The sequence below is a fragment of the Hyperolius riggenbachi genome, chromosome 4 (assembly GCF_040937935.1).
Source record: "Hyperolius riggenbachi isolate aHypRig1 chromosome 4, aHypRig1.pri, whole genome shotgun sequence".
In the NCBI taxonomy this organism is placed as follows: domain Eukaryota; kingdom Metazoa; phylum Chordata; class Amphibia; order Anura; family Hyperoliidae; genus Hyperolius; species Hyperolius riggenbachi.
The window spans coordinates 164,162,447-164,180,809 of NC_090649.1; the positions used below are offsets into that span (position 1 = coordinate 164,162,447).

The 18,363-nt window shown below is 43.7% G+C and overlaps 1 protein-coding gene across 1 annotated transcript in view; it reads right to left on the reverse strand.

Annotated features, from left to right (window-relative positions):
• The window catches only part of LOC137571587 (retinoic acid receptor responder protein 1-like), a 59,792-nt gene extending 42,004 nt beyond the window's left edge, over positions 1-17,788 (reverse strand). The window contains exon 1 of the mRNA XM_068280918.1: positions 17,495-17,788. Within this exon, the coding sequence (XP_068137019.1) occupies positions 17,495-17,704 (210 nt within the window). The 5' untranslated portion in view covers positions 17,705-17,788. The remainder of the gene's footprint in view (positions 1-17,494) is intronic.
• Positions 17,789-18,363: the final 575 nt, after the last annotated feature.

The following is an 18,363-nucleotide window of genomic DNA, read 5'->3' on the forward strand; positions in this document are numbered from 1 at the left end:
AAATTGCATCCTGTTTTTTATCTTCCTACAAGTTCCAAAACCCATTCTAATGTGCTCTGGCTTACTGCAGCACTTTCTACTATCACCATCTCTGTAATAAATCAGCTTATCTCTCCCCTGTCGGACTTGTCGTCCTGTGTCTGTAAGGCTGCCAAGTTCTTCAGTGTTGTGGTTCTGCTATGCACTCTCCCCTCCAGGCCCCTCTATACACACTGCCTGTGTGTTATTTAGATTAGGGCAGCTTCTATCTTCGCTCTTATTTTTTACAAGCTGGATAAATCGTCCTCTGAGCTGGCTGGGCTTTTACATACTGAGGAATTATAGACAAGGGCAGAGCTGTTTGCAGCAAGAAACCAGCAGCCTGACACTTCAGTGCATGAGAGCTGCAGGGGACAGAAGGTAAACACACAAATGATCTCTTGAGATTCAAAAGGAAGGCTGTATACAGCCTGCTTGTGTATGGATGTATTTTCTATGTGTGGACATACTGTACATCAACCTACTTCCTGTTTTGGTGGCCATTTTGTTTGTTTATAAACAAACTTTTTAAAACTGTTTTTAACCACTTTTAATGCGGCGGGGAGCGGCAAAATTGTGACAGAGGGGAATAGGAGATGTCCCCTAACACACTGGTATGTTTACTTTTGTGCGATTTTAACAATACAGATTCTCTTTAAAACATCTGGCAGGTGTTTTGCAGTCCAAGTCTCTGATGGTGAGATTTACCAGCATTTCCTGTCGGGAATTCTGTGCGGTTTGCTGTGCAGAAAAAAATCTGCATGGCAGACCAATCAGAATTCGCATACCGCACACCCGCATGCGAATAGGAAATAATAGGAAAACCGCAAGCGTTTTTGTCTTGCGGTTTTCCATGCATTTTTGCGTGCATTGTCGCTTAAAAATCCATGTCAATGCTTACCGGCATTGACATGATTAAAATCGCATAGAGCAAACCGTGAGCGGAATCGCATTAAAAAACGCATGGGAACACGAACGAATCCGCACCCGCATGCGGATTCGTTGCCGCGTTTTCCGCGACGGAATCGCAACGCATAAGTGGAGAATTCTCTAAGTGGAGACATACCTCACCTCTAATGCTGTATGTACCTGAATACAATTTTCTCCTCTTACTAAACCAGAAGGGTGAGAGAATGAGACTACATACACAGCAAGAAGTAGAATTCAGGGAGTGCTGCCTGACAGAAATCAAATTAGGCAGAAATTCAGCTTCATATGAGCAAGAAGTTACGCCCATGCCCGGGAGAACCATGTCCAGAGGTGGGGAGGGAGGGGTTGAGAAAAAAGGGTGAAAACAAAGTAGGTGAGTACAATATCTGTGTATCACTCTATTGGCGGATCGTTCAGAAACAGCCTTATCAGTCCACCGACAGTGCGTACACACGCGCTACTGTCGCCTGAAAGTCCGCCCAGCGGGAGGGTCTGACGGACCCGTCGTTGTGCGTGTGTACGCACCTTTACAGGATCCATTTTGATTACTTGGAAGTTACATTTAACTTCAGATCTTCTTGGATACCCTGTTGACCATACCTGTTTTTTGTTGATGAAACTGGATTGAACATTATAATGCGTTATGCCTATAATGGTCATATTAGAGCGTGTGATGATTATACATGAGTTTTGATTATATACCCTCAAGCTTGCTAAATTAGCTTTTTGTACTGCACACTTGAAAATAAAAGAATATATAGATAGATAGATAGATAGATAGATAGATAGATACATAGATAGATAGATAGAGATATAAAAGATATAAAGTTACTCCCATAATGCATTTCTTCAGGTCAGTGAGTGAAGGTTCAGATCACTTCATCATGTCCTTAAAAGCCAGGCATACACCAGCCACTGGTGTGCAGTATGCCTATATAATCTATTCATATTACAGAGGGACATAATCCAGCATGCAGAAAGCTGTTACAGGCAGGGGCGTAGCAATAAGGGCTGCAGAGGTTGCGACCGCATCGGGGCCCTCCCTCAACTACAGTATTAGCTCTCTATTGGTCCTGTGCTCGTAATAACCACTTCTATAGATACTTTGAATAGTGGTAATCATTAACAAACTGCCCACTCCCCACTTGCACCTCTGACACTGTAGTTGCCATTGGCAGGTTTTGGTGCGCCGTATCAATTGTTATGTATAGAGTCTATACATAACAATTGATACGGCGCACCAAATAGAGTGCTTGGGGGGCCCCAATGTAAAACTTGCATCAGGGCCCACAGCTCCTTAGCTACGCCACTGGTTACAGGAAAGGATTCTAAAAAAAAGAGAGAAAAATAAATGATCCATGTCATAGCTGGACATAGTTTTCCGACTTCCTGTTCTTAGTGACTTGTGGAGAGGAATAAAGAGGAAATGTCCCCACCCAAATCCCTGTCAGGCTCAGCTGTAGAAGCCTGACTGGGATTCCTCACCACTCTATTCAAACCTAAAAAGATGTTTAGGGGTTTTCTCTACTAGCAGCATAATGCAATCAGGTGTCTGCTAAAGCAGTGTTTCTCAACATTTTATTGGTATGTACCCCTTTTAAAACCCTGTACTCAGCAAGTACCCCCTAGCATACTAAACATTGTCACAAGTACCCCTTGACAAATATATATTTCATCATAGTACATGATAATTGGTTCTAAACAATTTCCCTAGTGTTTGCCATGTCAGTATACTACTGGGCAAAGCCCCGCCTCCTTTGCCCTGATAGGACACATAATTAATAAAGGCCCTTACACACCCCATACTGCCATTCCTTTTTTTGTCCTCGCCTCCAGAAGGACTCATGCATACCCCTTACCTCCGCTCTGCGGGTCCAGCAGTTTGGCTCATCTGCTGGGGTCCATTTCTCAGGCAGCTAAATGCTCCTAGGAGATATGGAGCCCCCTCTGGTACTCTCCGGGGCATATGATCGAAATTCCTGCTTCCACACTAAATACCGACATGGTATTGTGGCTTCCCGGCAACTGGTGAAGATAGAGTCATTGTTTTAGTTGTTTGCTGCTGGTCGCTGGTCTGTGCAGCATCTATTCCTTCCCCTCAGTCTTCTCTATGGGACTTCCTGTTCGCGGAGAATGGGCGGAAGTGCGCCGGCGGCCATTTTGGATGAGGGCAGGGGACGCTCTCTCGCTCTGCACTTCCGCCTTTGCATTTTGGATAAAAGCGGAAGGGAGTTTGGCGTCCTGGCAAGTGCTGCAGTCCTCGGATGGACCTATACAGGGAAGTCTGTATTTCCTTCTTTGGTTTACACTGCTGCAGGTAAGATGACGGTTTTTTTCTTCTCTCTTCTTGTCAGAAGCTAGAGTAAGTTTATGTTGGTACAGTAGGGAAGTGTTGCACCTTTGTTGTGGTGGTATTCCTGTGCTTGTTATACAGGATAGTTGTTTTTTGTTTGTTTTTGGTTACCCTACATTTTATATGGAGATTGCACTTAGGTGTACATTATATTGTATGTATATGGATACATATATATTATATATGGGTATATATGTAGGTGTGTATATGGGTTTGTCTTCCTTTCGGTCTCGCGACATCGCCACGGACTTTTTCAAAGGTGCTTCTTGCTATAATTTCGTTAGTGCGTCTTCGGGGAGTGCGCGTCCTTCATTACCTGGACGACATCATTCTCCTGGCCGCGTCGAAAGATCTATTGTTGGTACATCAAACAATTCTAACGAATGTCTTGACAGACTTTGGATGGATCTTAAATCTAGAAAAAAGTCATCTTATCCCTGTACAGAGGATGTTGTTTCTAGGCGCAATGATAGATACAGTAGAGGGGACGATTTCGCTACCACAAGAGAAGAGGCTGAAGCTTCAAGTAGTGATTCGACAATTTTTGAGCAAGAACTTGGTGCAAGCAAGAGATTGCCAGAGACTGCTAGGACTTATGTCTTCAACTATTCACATGGTCTCCTGGGCTCACTGGCATCTGAGACCGTTCCAACTAAACTTTCTGAAGCAGTGGAAAGAACAAAGTGTAAGGCAGTGGATAAAAATTCCTACCAGAGTGAAGGTCTCGCTGGAATGGTGGCTCTGCGGTCACAATCTGAACAATTGTCGAAATTTGTTTCCACCAATCTGGAGAATTCTCACCACAGATGCCAGTATCGTAGGATGGGGTGCAGTTTTAGACAAACATTCAGCTCAGGGGACCTGGAATGTGAAAATGCATCAAACTGTGTCAAATGTTTTGGAACTGAGGGCAGCCTATCAGGCATTGTGTCACTTCCTTCCCCTCTTGAAGGATCAGTCGATTCTTCTGAGAATGGACAATGTATCAGCAGTCTCTTATGTGAGGAGACAAGGGGGGACACACAGCAGATCCCTGATGGCAGAGGTTTCTCCGATCATGTCCTTGGCTCAGAGGCATTTCAAGGACATTTCAGCTATCTATCTTCCAGGTCCCCAGAATCAACAAGCGGATTTTCTCTCACGTCACCGATTGGACAACAACGAGTGGTCTTTACACCAGGATGTGTTCCTACAGTTAACCAACAAATGGGGAAGTCCTCAAATAGATCTTTTTGCGTCACGGAAGAATCACAAAACTCCCCTATATTATTCGAGGTTTCCGGATCGTCAAGCCCTGGCTACGGATGCGCTAACACAGCATTGGTGGTTCAGGACAGCTTATGCATTCCCTCCAATACCGTTAATATTCAAGTTCCTGCAGAAACTGAGTTATTACAGGATGAAGGTCATAGCAATACTCCCATTTTGGCCATCGAGACCTTGGTTCCCTCTTCTTCTTCAAATGTCCACGGAAGATCCGATCCAGCTCCCATTGATCAGGGACTTGTTATCGCAAAGTCACACTCTACACAGCAACCTGGAACGTCTACGTCTAATGGCGTGGAATTTGAGAGGTCTAGATTATTAACCTCTGGGTGCTCGATGGAGGTGGTAGAAACTTTACTCAAGTCAAAGAAACCAACTACCTCAGCTTCATATAACAGGGTCTGGAAAATATTCTGTGACTTTGCTGATGAACATAAGTTTTCTCTTACAGATTTAAAACCTTGTGATATACTACTATTCTTACAAAGAGGCTTGGATATGAATTTAGCCTACTCAACGCTAAGAAGGCATGTGTCTGCTATCTCTTCTGTTTCAGGAGTGGAGTGGTCTTCTCACTCTCTAGTTAAACAATTCTTCAAAGCAGCAATAAAGTTGAGACCTCCTATTAGGCCGAGGTTTCCTAAGTGGGACCTACCATTAGTGTTGGACTACTTGGCATCTTCACCTGATTTCCAGAATGACAGGGCGACATTACAGAATCTCTCCCTTAAAACGTTGTTTTTGGTAGCGATCACCTCTGGAAGGAGGGTATCCGAACTTCAGGCGTTATCTCATAAGGAACCTTATCTAGTGTTCTTCCAAGACAGAGTTGTGTTATTTCCGGTTCAGTCTTTCCTCCCAAAATGTTCTTCGATTCTTCATTTTAATCAGGAGTGGACACTTCCTTCATTTTGTTTGCAGGATGACCCTACTAAACTTCATCCGTTAGACATTCCTTCGACAATTAAAACCTATTTGCAAGCTACTGAACATATTAGGGAGTCGGAAAGGCTGTTTGTTATCCCAGCGGGATATAGAAAGGGTAAAATGGCTACCACCAGGACCCTGTCTTGTTGGATTGTGAAGCTAATTCAAATGGCATATAAATCAAGAGACCTAGAACCTCCGCAGGACATTAATGCCCACTCTACGAGGAGTATATCCTCATCATGGGCAGCACTGAACAAAGTGTCATTGTTGACTGTCTGTAAGGCTGCAAATTGGGCTACAGATAATACCTTTTTGAAACATTACTGTGTTGAGCCAGCTTCTCTTTCAACTATAGAGTTTGGGAAAAAAGTTATTTCTTCTGCTCTAAGTGATGCAATGTAATCTGTGTTTCTTTCTGAATTTGATTTGTATTAAAGTTGTTTCAGCATTCCCACCCTGAGTTTTATCTAGTTATTGCCCAGTAGTATACTGACATGGCAAACACTAGGGAAACTGGAAAACTGTATACTCACCTTCGGTAGTTTTCCTTTCCTAGTGGTTGTCCATGTCAGTATACGGCCCCACCCTATGCTGTCGGCTCGTTCTAGTAACATGGAATGGCAGTATGGGGTGTGTAAGGGCCTTTATTAATTATGTGTCCTATCAGGGCAAAGGAGGCGGGGCTTTGCCCAGTAGTATACTGACATGGACAACCACTAGGAAAGGAAAACTACCGAAGGTGAGTATACAGTTTTCCAGTTTCCAAGCATTTACTAATGCTTTTTTAATTAGCTAAAACACTAATTTGGTGTTGTTTAAATAAGATTTATAATTTTCTAAAACTCTCAATTTGTTGTTCTTGGTTGAGTATATCAAGCCCAAGTACCCCCTGGAACCATCAGAAGTACCCCCTGGGGTACGCGTACCACACGTTGAGAACCTAGGTGCTAAACTAATGGAAATCACGTGGGAACATTTCCATTACTGCGATGCGATTTTATAATAGCATGTGCCAGGTGCACTTGGAATTACAATGCCTAGTGGAAAACAGCCCTTTAGCCGGAGTTGGGCTTTAGAAGTTGCCTTACCTGAAATGTAGGAATCTGCCCCGATGGCATAGGGCACAGATGACAACTGCTAGATGTGAGATGTCCACATTGCGAATGCATTCCTCTGCAACTGCTTACTATAATAGCTGTTTGAGACTTACAATGCTTTTTTGTTATCGGTAGTGTTTCATCAGCCAAATAGAAGTGTTTTGGTCTCTGTTAACTTTTCATTAGAGCCTAGGTCGAATTAGACTGCTATTGCATGATCTCATTTGCAAAGATAAATGTACTAGTAAAAGTATTAGTTTTATAAATGTTGCAATGAAAAAAAAAACAGATATTGATCTAGCACCCATGGAATGTCAGTTCATATACCCATCCTGAATGGAGAGCGCTAAAGTAATTAAACACTTAAAGAGGAACATTGAAAATAATGTAATAAAAAAGTGCTTCATTTTTACAATAATTATGTATAAATTATTTAGTCAGTGTTTGCCCATTGTAAAATCTTTTAAATCCCTGATTTACATTCTGACATTTATTACATGGTGACATTTTTACTGCTGGCAGGTGATGTAGCTGCTGCATGCTTTTTTGGCAGTTGGGAACAGCTGTAAACAGCTATTTCCCACAATGCAACAAGGTTCACAGCCAGGAGTACCACGGTCCTCAGTTTCTTGTGGGAGGGGTTTCACCACAATATCAGTCATACAGCGCCCCCTGATGGTCTGTTTGTGAAAAGGAATAGATTTCTCATGTAAAAGGGGGTATCAGCTACTGAATGGGATAAAGTTCAATTCTTGGTCAGAGTTTCTCTTTAACTTCTGGCTGGTTGCTGCCGGTTTGTGATAAAGTTTCATTCCAGGCAAGTAGTTGAAAAAAAAATATGATTTCCTTACACAGTACTTCATGATTTGTATTCTGGACAGCTACAGACACAGTGACCTGCTAGTTAACAACTAACTAGAATTCTTCATACATTACTCAGGATTACTTATATAGTAAAAATAAGAATAAACATGCTGTCGGCACTCCTGAATAGGATTTAACTCCATCAGGACCACTGTACAGCCTGGTTCACACATAATTGTAATCAGCTACACAAAGCACAGCCTGACTATATAGTTTGTATATCTTCCTAACTATAGCTGGAAACGTGTACTCTGTCACTGTCAATTGACCAAAAACAACCCCAGCATTAAGATGCCCAGTAACAATACAATTAAACAAACTATCAACCTTCTGGTCAATCAGATCGTGTTGATGGTACCAACTGACAAATAATTTATCAATCGTTTCATTACTCCATTTTGCAGATCAATTCTATTTGAAATGATCAGTGATGATAGGCTATATATTTTATCCCATTTATGGTCCAAATCGATCATTTCCTATTATCAGACTGGAAGGTTGATCGATCACTAAAATTGTGCCAGTAATGGGCACCTATGGAATCAGGTTTGGAGGACTAATGATCATGATGACCTAAAAGTTATCCATACACGTGAAAGATGACTGGCCAATGAAACACAAAGGTTGTTTGTAAGTAGGTACGTGCTAGATAAGAGCAATATTCTCTTTGATTCGTCATACATTCTTCATTAGAAAGGGCCCCCTTATTTACATTGCCTTCCATCATAGCAATTCCCCACCAAACCATACCTTACAAAGGTAACATCTAGAATGATTCTTATTCCCATGCTAAGTACAGATGGGCAATGAGATGCTAGGTTTTCCAGTCTCCATGCAAATTGTGGGCCGCTTGGATTTGAGCCAAAATACAGCACTTCCTGCTTATCTGGATTGGCCCTGTCCCAACCTACATATAATTTTCTTTAAACATGCATGCTGGAAACAAACGGCATCTAACTGACCATCATTAATGCTACAGTCTTGATTTTACACCTTTACCACTTCTATATAATATGAGGGACTATGTTAAGTATCCATTCAAAGTATATTCATTCAGTTTTGATAAGAGTGTACAATTAAGATTGCATCATTGATGGGTACCCTTATGTTTTTATAATAAGTTATCATGATTAAAAGGTGCTAAGTTTCCCACAGGCCAAAAACATAGCTGGACATTTCTCTGACCCTGTCAATCATAATGGCCTCCAGTGATCCAGTTAAATACACTGACATGTGTGGCTATGCTTTGGATACGCTTACTAGATAATCTTCAGGTAAGATGCTCTTTTCAGTGCTGTGATTACTTCCTGCTGACAGCTTCCTGTCTGTCCCTCTGACTTTCAAAGACCTCCACCAACTTCACTGCACATATACAGTGTTTGTAATTTGAATTCCATGTCTGCAATCTGAAATTACTGGGAACTATGCAGATCGTCATGAGTAGGGATGATCAATTAGATGCAAATATTTCCAAGTTCATGCAGATTTATGCAAATGTTTATGCAAATATATGCAGCTTGAAAATGAACCAATCATGGCCAATCCAGGTTTAAATTGATTGGTCCATTGTCAAGCTGCATATATTTGCAAAAATCTGCATGAACTCAGAAATATTTGCATCTCATTGATCATTCCTAATCATGAGGCTGTACAGAACCTGTTGGAAACAAGAACGCCCAATTTTAAGAGGACATTTTCTAGCCCAGTGGTGGGCAAACTTTTTGAATTGTGGGGCACAATAGATTCTCATATTAGACCAGGGGTGTCAAACTCAAATGAAAAGTGGGTTGAAATTGTACACTAGGACCTAGTCGACGGGCCAAACTCAATGTCTACTTGCTACCTTCCTCCCTTATAAAGTTCCCTGGTGTCTAATGGCCCTCCTCCAACCCCTATACAGTTCTCTGGTGCCTGGCGGTCCACCCTCTGCTCTACAGTTCCCTGGTCTAGAGGCCCCCACCCTCTCCTATACAGTTCCCGAGTGTTTAGTGGTTTCCCTCTACCTCCCCCATATTGCTTCCCTGGTGTTCTTGGGCTTCACCTTCAATATAGCTTCCCTGGTGGTCTAGAGAGGGTGAAATATAATGCAAAGTGGAGAACCACTTGAGGGCCAAATTTGATGGCTCTGAGATTTGGCCCGGAGGCTGGAGTTTGATATGTATGTATTAGACAGAGGTTCCGGACCAAGAGCCAGTGATTGCAGTCATTTAAAGTAAGGCGACACTAAAGACTTAAATCTGGACGTCTAAATAATTTCAGTAGCAACATCAGGCACAGTAGCTTAAGAGTTCTAGTCGCACCCCCCAACAGCCCCCCCCCCCCCTCCCCAGTATCCCTGTGCGCCCCTTCCCACACCTGATGTTAGTATTAGGTAGGCATGTGTACACCATCTCCACCACAGGTAGTAATACTGGGTGGCCATGTGTGCTCACTCCCACCCCAGATATTATTGAGATAATATTAAGTAGTCATGTGCCACTGAAATGATTTAAGCATAGGCGGGCCGGATGAAAAGACTAAACAGGCCAGAGTTTGCCCATGACCGATATAGCCAAACACCACCATGGAGGTATGACTAGGTTTACACTGCAGGAGAGCCAGGAAGACTTCCCAGTTTGTAAAGTAGGAGATGTGAGACCAGGACTGTTGCCAATAATACAGCCAACAGACTTCATGCCTTTTCTTTACAAGTTGCTACTAGTGTATAGAAAACAGTCCATGATCAACTCTGGGTCATAACTGCATGCAGGACTTCTAATGATGAAAGCTTAATAAGAGATTCACAGGATATGAAAGCAGCATGTAATTCATAGAAGGGAAGGAGAAGAAGGAATGGGGGGAGGGGGGCAGGGCTAGAATCCACTGGCCAAATAAATGGTCATCCAGCAGCAGGGTGGTGACCAACCAAGAAACTGGCTAGTATGAGACCAGCAATATCAGAGTCCATCTGACCAGTGACACCCAGCACCATGTAAGTGGATAGCAACAGGCTAGTGAACAGTCAACACCAGACCAGTGACCGGCCTCATGACAAGTCAACACCAGGCCAGAGGACAGCATCAAGGCATTGATCACCTTCATGACCAGTCAGCACAAAGGCCAGTGGCCAGATAGCACCAGACCAGTGGGCAGTCTGCACACAGGCCAGTGACCAACAGTGGGACTAATCTATCACCAGGCCTGCCAACAGCCATTTTCATGGGAACTAGTGTCCCAACATCAGCCAGTGCTGATCCACAAACCATGCAGCAATCCCACCTGCCAGCACATTGGGTCCAGACAACTTTCCTGTTAAGACTATAAGAATAAATGGTACACATCTTAGATTTTTGTCTCACAAATCAGTAATCACAAATCAGATTTGCAAACGGTTGAGCAGCAGGTCTGTACATTGGTAGGTGAACAGAGGCACCAGAAGGATAAAAGTACATAAAATTTTTAAAAAATTGCTGGTAGGAAGTGGTGGACTCGCCTCCGTTAAAGCAGACACCAAGGACTGTAAATGTATAGATATACACATTTATTGAAAATACCCCAAAGATGCAACGCGTTTCGCGGGCACAGCCCACTTCTTCAGGCAATAAGCAGGGTATAAACAACAGCAATTCAGTTATAGCAAGCAGAGCACCTCTGTCAGAGGTGCTCTGCTTGCTATAACTGAATTGCTGTTGTTTATCCCCTGCTTATTGCCTGAAGAAGTGGGCTGTGCCCGCGAAACGCGTTGCATCTTTGGGGTATTTTCAATAAATGTGTATATCTATACATTTACAGTCCTTGGTGTCTGCTTTAACGGAGGCGAGTCCACCACTTCCTCCCAGCAATTTTTTTTAAATTTTATGTACTTTTATCCTTCTGGCGCCTCTGTTCACCTACCAATATATTTGAGTCCACCCCAGGTGGAGGGGTGATCTACCCCCTTTCTTCCTATCTACAGAGAGCGACTTCTTAATCCTGAGTGAGGACAGGTCTAATCTCCTCACCTGCCTAATGAGTGGTTACCTAGGTGGTAACCTGTGTTTGTGAGTATTACCATCTCACTGTTTCATTTATCCAATCAATTTTGACATACTACACCATATTGGGCTCTCGATTTCTCTTCAACTTTAGCAGGTCTGTACAGCAATTCGTGGTAAAAAAACAAATTTAATGTATGTACATAGCATTGACGTTTTTGCCATTAGTACACCTGTACTGAGACGTACCCTAGTAGGGGGGAGCCTCTGTATAGTCTGTCTATGCATGACCATGGCCGTACTGCGAAGGCGCAAAGAACGTCCCGCATCTGCGCAATCGCTTGGAGCCACTCCTGCACAGCTTTGTTCTGCGTGTGCGAGCGTGGAGGACCGTGGAATAGTTTTTAAAGGCTACTGGTATACTTTAATCCAGATGCTACTTCTTACCAAAGTGTTATGCAGGAGAACAGAGGCGCCAAAAGGATAAAAGGAAGGTAAATGAGCTTAAAAACCAAATTCTTGGTAAATAGAGGAGGTAGTGGTGGACTTACCTCCTCCACGTAGACACACAATGACTGTAGTAAAGAGTCAATATATTTTATTTATGAACTCCAAATATGCAACACGTTTTGCAGGTTTGATCCCGCTTCATCAGGCAATAACAACGGAGCAATAGCATATGTGCCTGGCTCTTCTACTGACCACATATGCTATTGCTCCGTTATTATTGCCTGATGAAGCGGGATCAAACCTGCGAAACGCGTTGCATATTTGGAGTTCATAAATAAAATATATTGACTGTCTTTACTACAGTCGTTGTGTGTCTACTTGGAGGAGGTAAGTCCACCACTACCTCCTCTATTTACCAAGAATTTGGTTTTTAAGCTCATTTAGCTTCCTTTCATCCTTTTGGCGCCTCTGTTCTCCTGCATAATATTTAGTCCACCCTGGGTGGAGGGTTGAACCCCCTTTTTTCTCATCTACAGAGAGCGACTTCTTATTTCTGAGTGGGGTCAGGAAAATCTCCCCACCTGCCTTTACAGTGGTTGCCTAATGGTAACCCTGGTTTGTGAGTATTAATATTTACTCTATCTAGTAACCATTTACCAGTACATATTACACTATTGGGGCTCTTGGTGTTCCTTGTTTTTATCTTACCAAAGTGTGGCACTCTGAGAAGACACAGCAGAGTCGGAATGCATGGAAGTCAATGGGCGACACAGACATTTTTAATTTGTTGGTGGCGGTGGGCGGGACTATGCAAATACGATGAGGAAGACGAGAATCCCAGTGACATACTTCCTGTCCAGCAGGGAGTACGTCATTTGGCGAGGGGTGGCGAAGGGTGTGTGTGTGGGGGGGGGGGGGGGGGCGCTATGCATATGACCCTGATGGTGCACTCTACCACAGGATCATATGAACGACGATTTGTGCAATGCTCTGCCCACATCACATCGCCCCGCAAAGCACTGGCCAGGTATAAAATCGGCCTCAGATTGCATCTTCTACAGTGGAACTAAGTTTGCCGGGCAAAATGGAAAATGTGCGCACTAAAATGTGTGAAACCGTAGCCAAGCCGTTACCCGCACCAGAGTTCATCTTGATGAACTGTAGCGTAAACAAACAGCACTGATAAATGTGTTTGTGGCACAGAGGATTAAATTGGAACATAGCTGGATTTTGCTTTGTGGCTCTGGGAAGGAAATCAAAGTTATGTCAGAACATGCTAACACAGCAATTTCTTTACAGAAATACGTCTTGCTAAAAACAGTTTAAAATTGCTAATGCTAAATAAAGTAGAATTCTAGTCGCAGACATAAAACACATTATACCACCCACACTCTACTGGTTGTTATCGAAATCCACCTTAAATACAAAATGAATGGTTAATAGCAATGATTTTGTACCGAGCGAGTCAATAATAAGCACTAGGTTAAGGCAAGGTAAAATAATAGGCTTATTTATACTTGTTCAGGATGCAGCTAGCTGGTATTATTATTATTATTATACCTTATCCTGGGCACTCAAAAATGAATACTTTTCCTCTTCCGGCATAGAAGCATATACTATAAAATGTTTGTTTTAGCACTATAAGCAACAAAACTCACACACTGGCTAAAATCTCACTCACACAAACTTTATAAACAAATGAAGCCAGTCACTGGTTATGGAGGAAAGAAACATGAAAGTGAATCAGTAGTGAGCTGTTTATATAGCAAATGCCCATCTCCTGTAAACAAATGCTAATAAGCACACATCACTTTGTTAAATGGATCCATGCCACCCAACCTAATGCCAATGTACCCACAAAAAAGAAAAAAAAAAAGACAATTGCTAGCTTGTTATGGCAACCACTCAAGTATGCCATGACTGCTATAGCAACCAGTTAGTTTTTCATTAATTCACAGCTTTATATTTTATGCTAATAGGGTCATTGTTTCCTTTCACCGGGGCATATACGACAGAGGCACATAAGAAATACTAATGTACTCTCAGAGGAACCATGTGTAGTAGTAGGAGCTGACACTGTGCCAACACAACAACCTGTTTTCCAAATGTTCAATGGAAAAAAATAATAATAATAAAAATGTTTATATAAAATGTTTAAATAAATTACTGGAGTGTGGAGTGGTCGCATAACGTGCCCCTAACGCAACGCCTGCTGGTGTTGAAGCAGGACGCCAGAGTGAGCCGCGTTATGCAGCTCTTTGTGCGCTCCGTGTGTCTCCGTGGCGCTGATTGGCTGGCGGGACCACGTGATCGCATCACGTGGTCCCGCCAGCCAATCAGCGCACAAAGCGGCTGCTCCAGGAAGAAAACACTGCACGTCAGCAGTGCAGTGAATATTAATTAGCCATGTGGCTAATTACTGCACATGGGCAACCAGTCTGAACGCACAGTATGCTGCACTGTCTCAGAACGTGCAGCGTTACAGTGTAACGCAACGGGGGCACTGTGAACAGCCCATTTAGTTTTCATTGCTGTGAGTTAGGCTGCGTAACAGGCTGCACTAACGTGCGCCTGTAACGTCTTACTGTGAAAGCAGCCAAAAACTGCTACAGTGGACTGCTTCTAGCACAATGTGTGCAACTCACTATTACTGGAGTGGACTGTGTGTCTCTCACTGAACTAAGGACTAAGGCCTGAAACCCAATACAAAGCGCTATCACTAATCGCAATCACTAGCGTTTTTAAAGGACTCACGAGGTGACATGTGACATGATGAGATAGACACGGGTATGTATAGTGCCTAGCACACAAATAACTATGCTGTGTTCCTTTTTTTCTTTCTCTGCCTGAAAAAGTTAAAAATCAGGTATGTAAGTGGCAGTTCCTGTCCGGGTCGGGAGCGGGTCAGACTCTAGTGTAACCCTCACTGATGAGGAATTGCAGCCATAAAACACTTTTGTGGCAGTAAATGGCTTCTAAGAGCAGGAAAGAGATAAAAAAGGGCAATTGTTCATATATTTTAGCCCTGGCATACTTCAATTAATGAAGGAGAAATGAGGGCACAGTACCTGGCACCAAATGTAGCAGGGCCGACACACCGGAGGTGGGAGCCAAGAGCGTGCACATCCAGAACACAGCTTGAAATTCAATGTTGTAGAAAGGAAGGAGGGAGGCACCGCTTCTTTTAAAATCCCTTTATTCTGGTGGGGAGAAATGCAGGTACATAGCAGTGGGGGCGACAGATGCCTGACAGCTATTTCGCTGGTTTAAACCAGCTTCTTCAGAGGCAGATTGTGCCTCTGAAGAAGCTGGTTTAAACCAGCGAAACAGCGGTCAGGCATCTGTCGCCCCCACTGCTATGTACCTACATTTCTCCCCACCGGAATAAAGGGATTTTAAAAGAAGCGGTGCCTCCTTCCTTCCTTTCTACAACATTATACTTCAATTAATGTTTCATTGAGAAAAGGCCATGAAACAGTAAAAACTTAAAAAGTTGATTGAAATATAAAATAAAACTGCAGGATAACTTTAAAAGTCATTTTTAGAAGGAGGAGGACAGATACAATTTTTTATCTCAGTTTTTTTTTCGTCTCGGATGTCCTTTAATGAGCATTTTGTAAGCGATTTCATGAGCATTTTCTGGCGATTTTGGTAGCGATTTTAAAAAGTGTAAGCATTTTGCCAGCGATATGCAATTAGCGCTTTTAATTCTGATTGGTCCTTTCAATTAATTTTAATTTTTTTACAGTGTGCATTAATTCAAAAACGCTAGCAAAATCACTCTGTATAGCAATTCATGAGTGATTACGCCAGTGTTTATATATTTTACATTGCAAAAACGTTAACGCTAACGCTCAAAAATGCTGCATGTCCTGTGTTTGCGATTTTGCTAATCACAATCGCTCCAGTGGAACTTGGCCCATCCATTAACATTAGCTGAGCGTTTAGGGAAATCGTTAGCGTTTTGAATCGCTCAGTGAGTAACTTCGGTGCCATCAGAAGAAGTTACTTTTAAAACACTGTAATTCGGCCTTTTGCAATAGCTGGAAGCCGAATTACATTGTTCCCCACCATCCACGTGGACCTGGAGGGGGAATAGTAATTAACGCTGCAGGGACTTGTGCAGCAGCAGGATAAGCCCTACACCGGCTGTATCCTGCGCCCAAGTCTCCCGGCGGCGATTTCATATGTATGCAAGGGACGGGCACTGCAGCACATGGAAGGGGAGCCACAACATACTTGGCCTAGGGGCACATAAAGTATAAATCTGGCCTTGATAACAGCGGCTTTGTAACATGGACCGTCATGCTGCGATGTGAAGATTACAGTGTGGCAGGTGCGTTTTGCAAATATGGCATGCGGCTCCGTAATGCCCAGCATGCAGTGCATTATCGCAACATGCACACCTTAAAGGATACCCGAGGCAAACGTCTTTGTCAGGTGGAGGCTCCATGCATGTATGGGCAGGAGTCTTCACCTTTGCCCCCCTCTGTCCTAGGATAAGAGTCCCACGCATGGTGTGCAACCTGGCCACGACTTATGGGGCTTTTACACAGAATGGATGTGGGCATGAGGACTCCTGCTCATACATGCCTGGAGCCTCCATTTGCATAATGGAGTTTGTCTCAGGTATCTTTTAACAGTGAAGCATAATTTTGATTGACTGTATGCTTCACTGTATGCGCCGTAATGGACGGATATTGTGTGGCTCTATTTTCCCATTCCATTCCTGCTGTTATGGGGAACGCAATGCAATGCACACTGTGAACCTAGCCTCAAGAGGTAATCATTATCACTAAAGAGCTAATATAGCAACTGGAAGAGGGCCCCGTGTGGGCCCCTCACATCTAGTGTCCTGCCATGGCCGCAACGCTTATTTGTACGCCACTGCTCCAGGATCATCAGTGGCGTAGCAAAAGGTGGTGCAGAGAGTGCAACTGCACCAGGGCCCTTCGCCCAGAGATGGGGCCCTCCCTCAATCACAGTATTAGCTGTCTATTGGTCCTGTGCTAGTAATAATCACTTCTATAGATGCTTTGAATAGTGGCAATCATTAACAAACTGTTCCCCACCCCCTTCTTGCACCTCTGACACTGTGGTTGCCCTTGGCAGTTTTTGGTACATGGTATTAATAGTTATGTGTACAGTGATTGGGGGGGGGGGGGGGGGCAATGTACTACTTGCACTGGGACCCACAGCTCCTTAGCTACACCACTGCATGTAATATTTAGATGCAGACAGCGGAGTCAGAATAGAGGTTGCAGAAATTGCGACAGCAAATGGCCCAGCTTGATTCCTTACAACCCTCCATCAGCCATTGCATTGGCTCTACACTGGTGATATAATGATTACCACAGTGTATTCTGCCTAGTGATAATAATTAATAACTTGTTTCCCACTCAGCCTCAGGTATATATAACTGCAGCTGTTTTGTGACAGAGGTTGTTTGGGGAGGGGGAGGGGGGGCGGGGGGGGATAGCGCAGTGCTGGGAGTCTCTCAAGTGCTGAATTGGATGCATATTCTTATACCAGGCACACACACCTGCCAAGCAGGGACTGACTATGCTCGCCTGGTAATACCTGTCAGCCCCTCACATTCAGTAATGAGAGGAGATGCAGCAGTGGTCACTCACCCACACTGTCGCCTTGTTGACATCTGTCACTTCCAGCAGCTGATGAGGGGACCCGGATTGGTAGTTGAGGAATTGAAGTGCGAGGCTGGCAGCATGCCTGGCCTCTCTATTGCTAGTGGGTATCTCCACTGTGGACTGAGACTTGGCTGAGAAGGGCACGGCGTACGCAGCGAAGGGCAGCAGCGCCAGCAGGCAGCAGATCCTCTCCATAGCGGCTGCAGCAGAGGATGGGTGATCTGCACGTCTGATAATGCAGTGATTCCAGCTAGGAGCAGCGCCGTGCTAGAAATACTGCTGTGCTGACAGCTCCTCCCCGAGGTGGATTTCATTACTAGAAAGTGTCCTGCCCTCCTACATCTCTAGTATCACCACCTCCCACCACTATCCTTATCTGCGTGAGCAATGCCAGATCTGTGACATCCTCCGGCTCCCTCGCTTCTTTCCCATAAATCAGCTTATGCTTCAGTTGACTTCCACCTCCCACGTTTATTTTTCCCTTCCTGGCATCTTTAAAGCTCTACTTTTGTCCTTTATCTTGAAATGTTCCGATGCCTTTGTTTTTGCAACATGCTGCTGACTAAGCTATTCATCCTTTCAGCTGAGTTGTATGACTTTACCACAAAGACTGGACAGGTTAGGCAGGTGCATGTCATGAATGTGCTCTGTTGTGTGCAATAAAGGCCTGAACACTGAATCACTGTAAGGTGGCCATACATCTCTTGACTTGGCAGCTGATCAACCATCCGACTCGATAATTATCGAATTGGATGAAATATCGGTGCCGCTAAGGGTCCATTCACACTAGAAATCATTAAACGCAAACGCTGAGCGATTTTCTGGCGTTTTTTCCTAGTGATTCCCAGCGATTT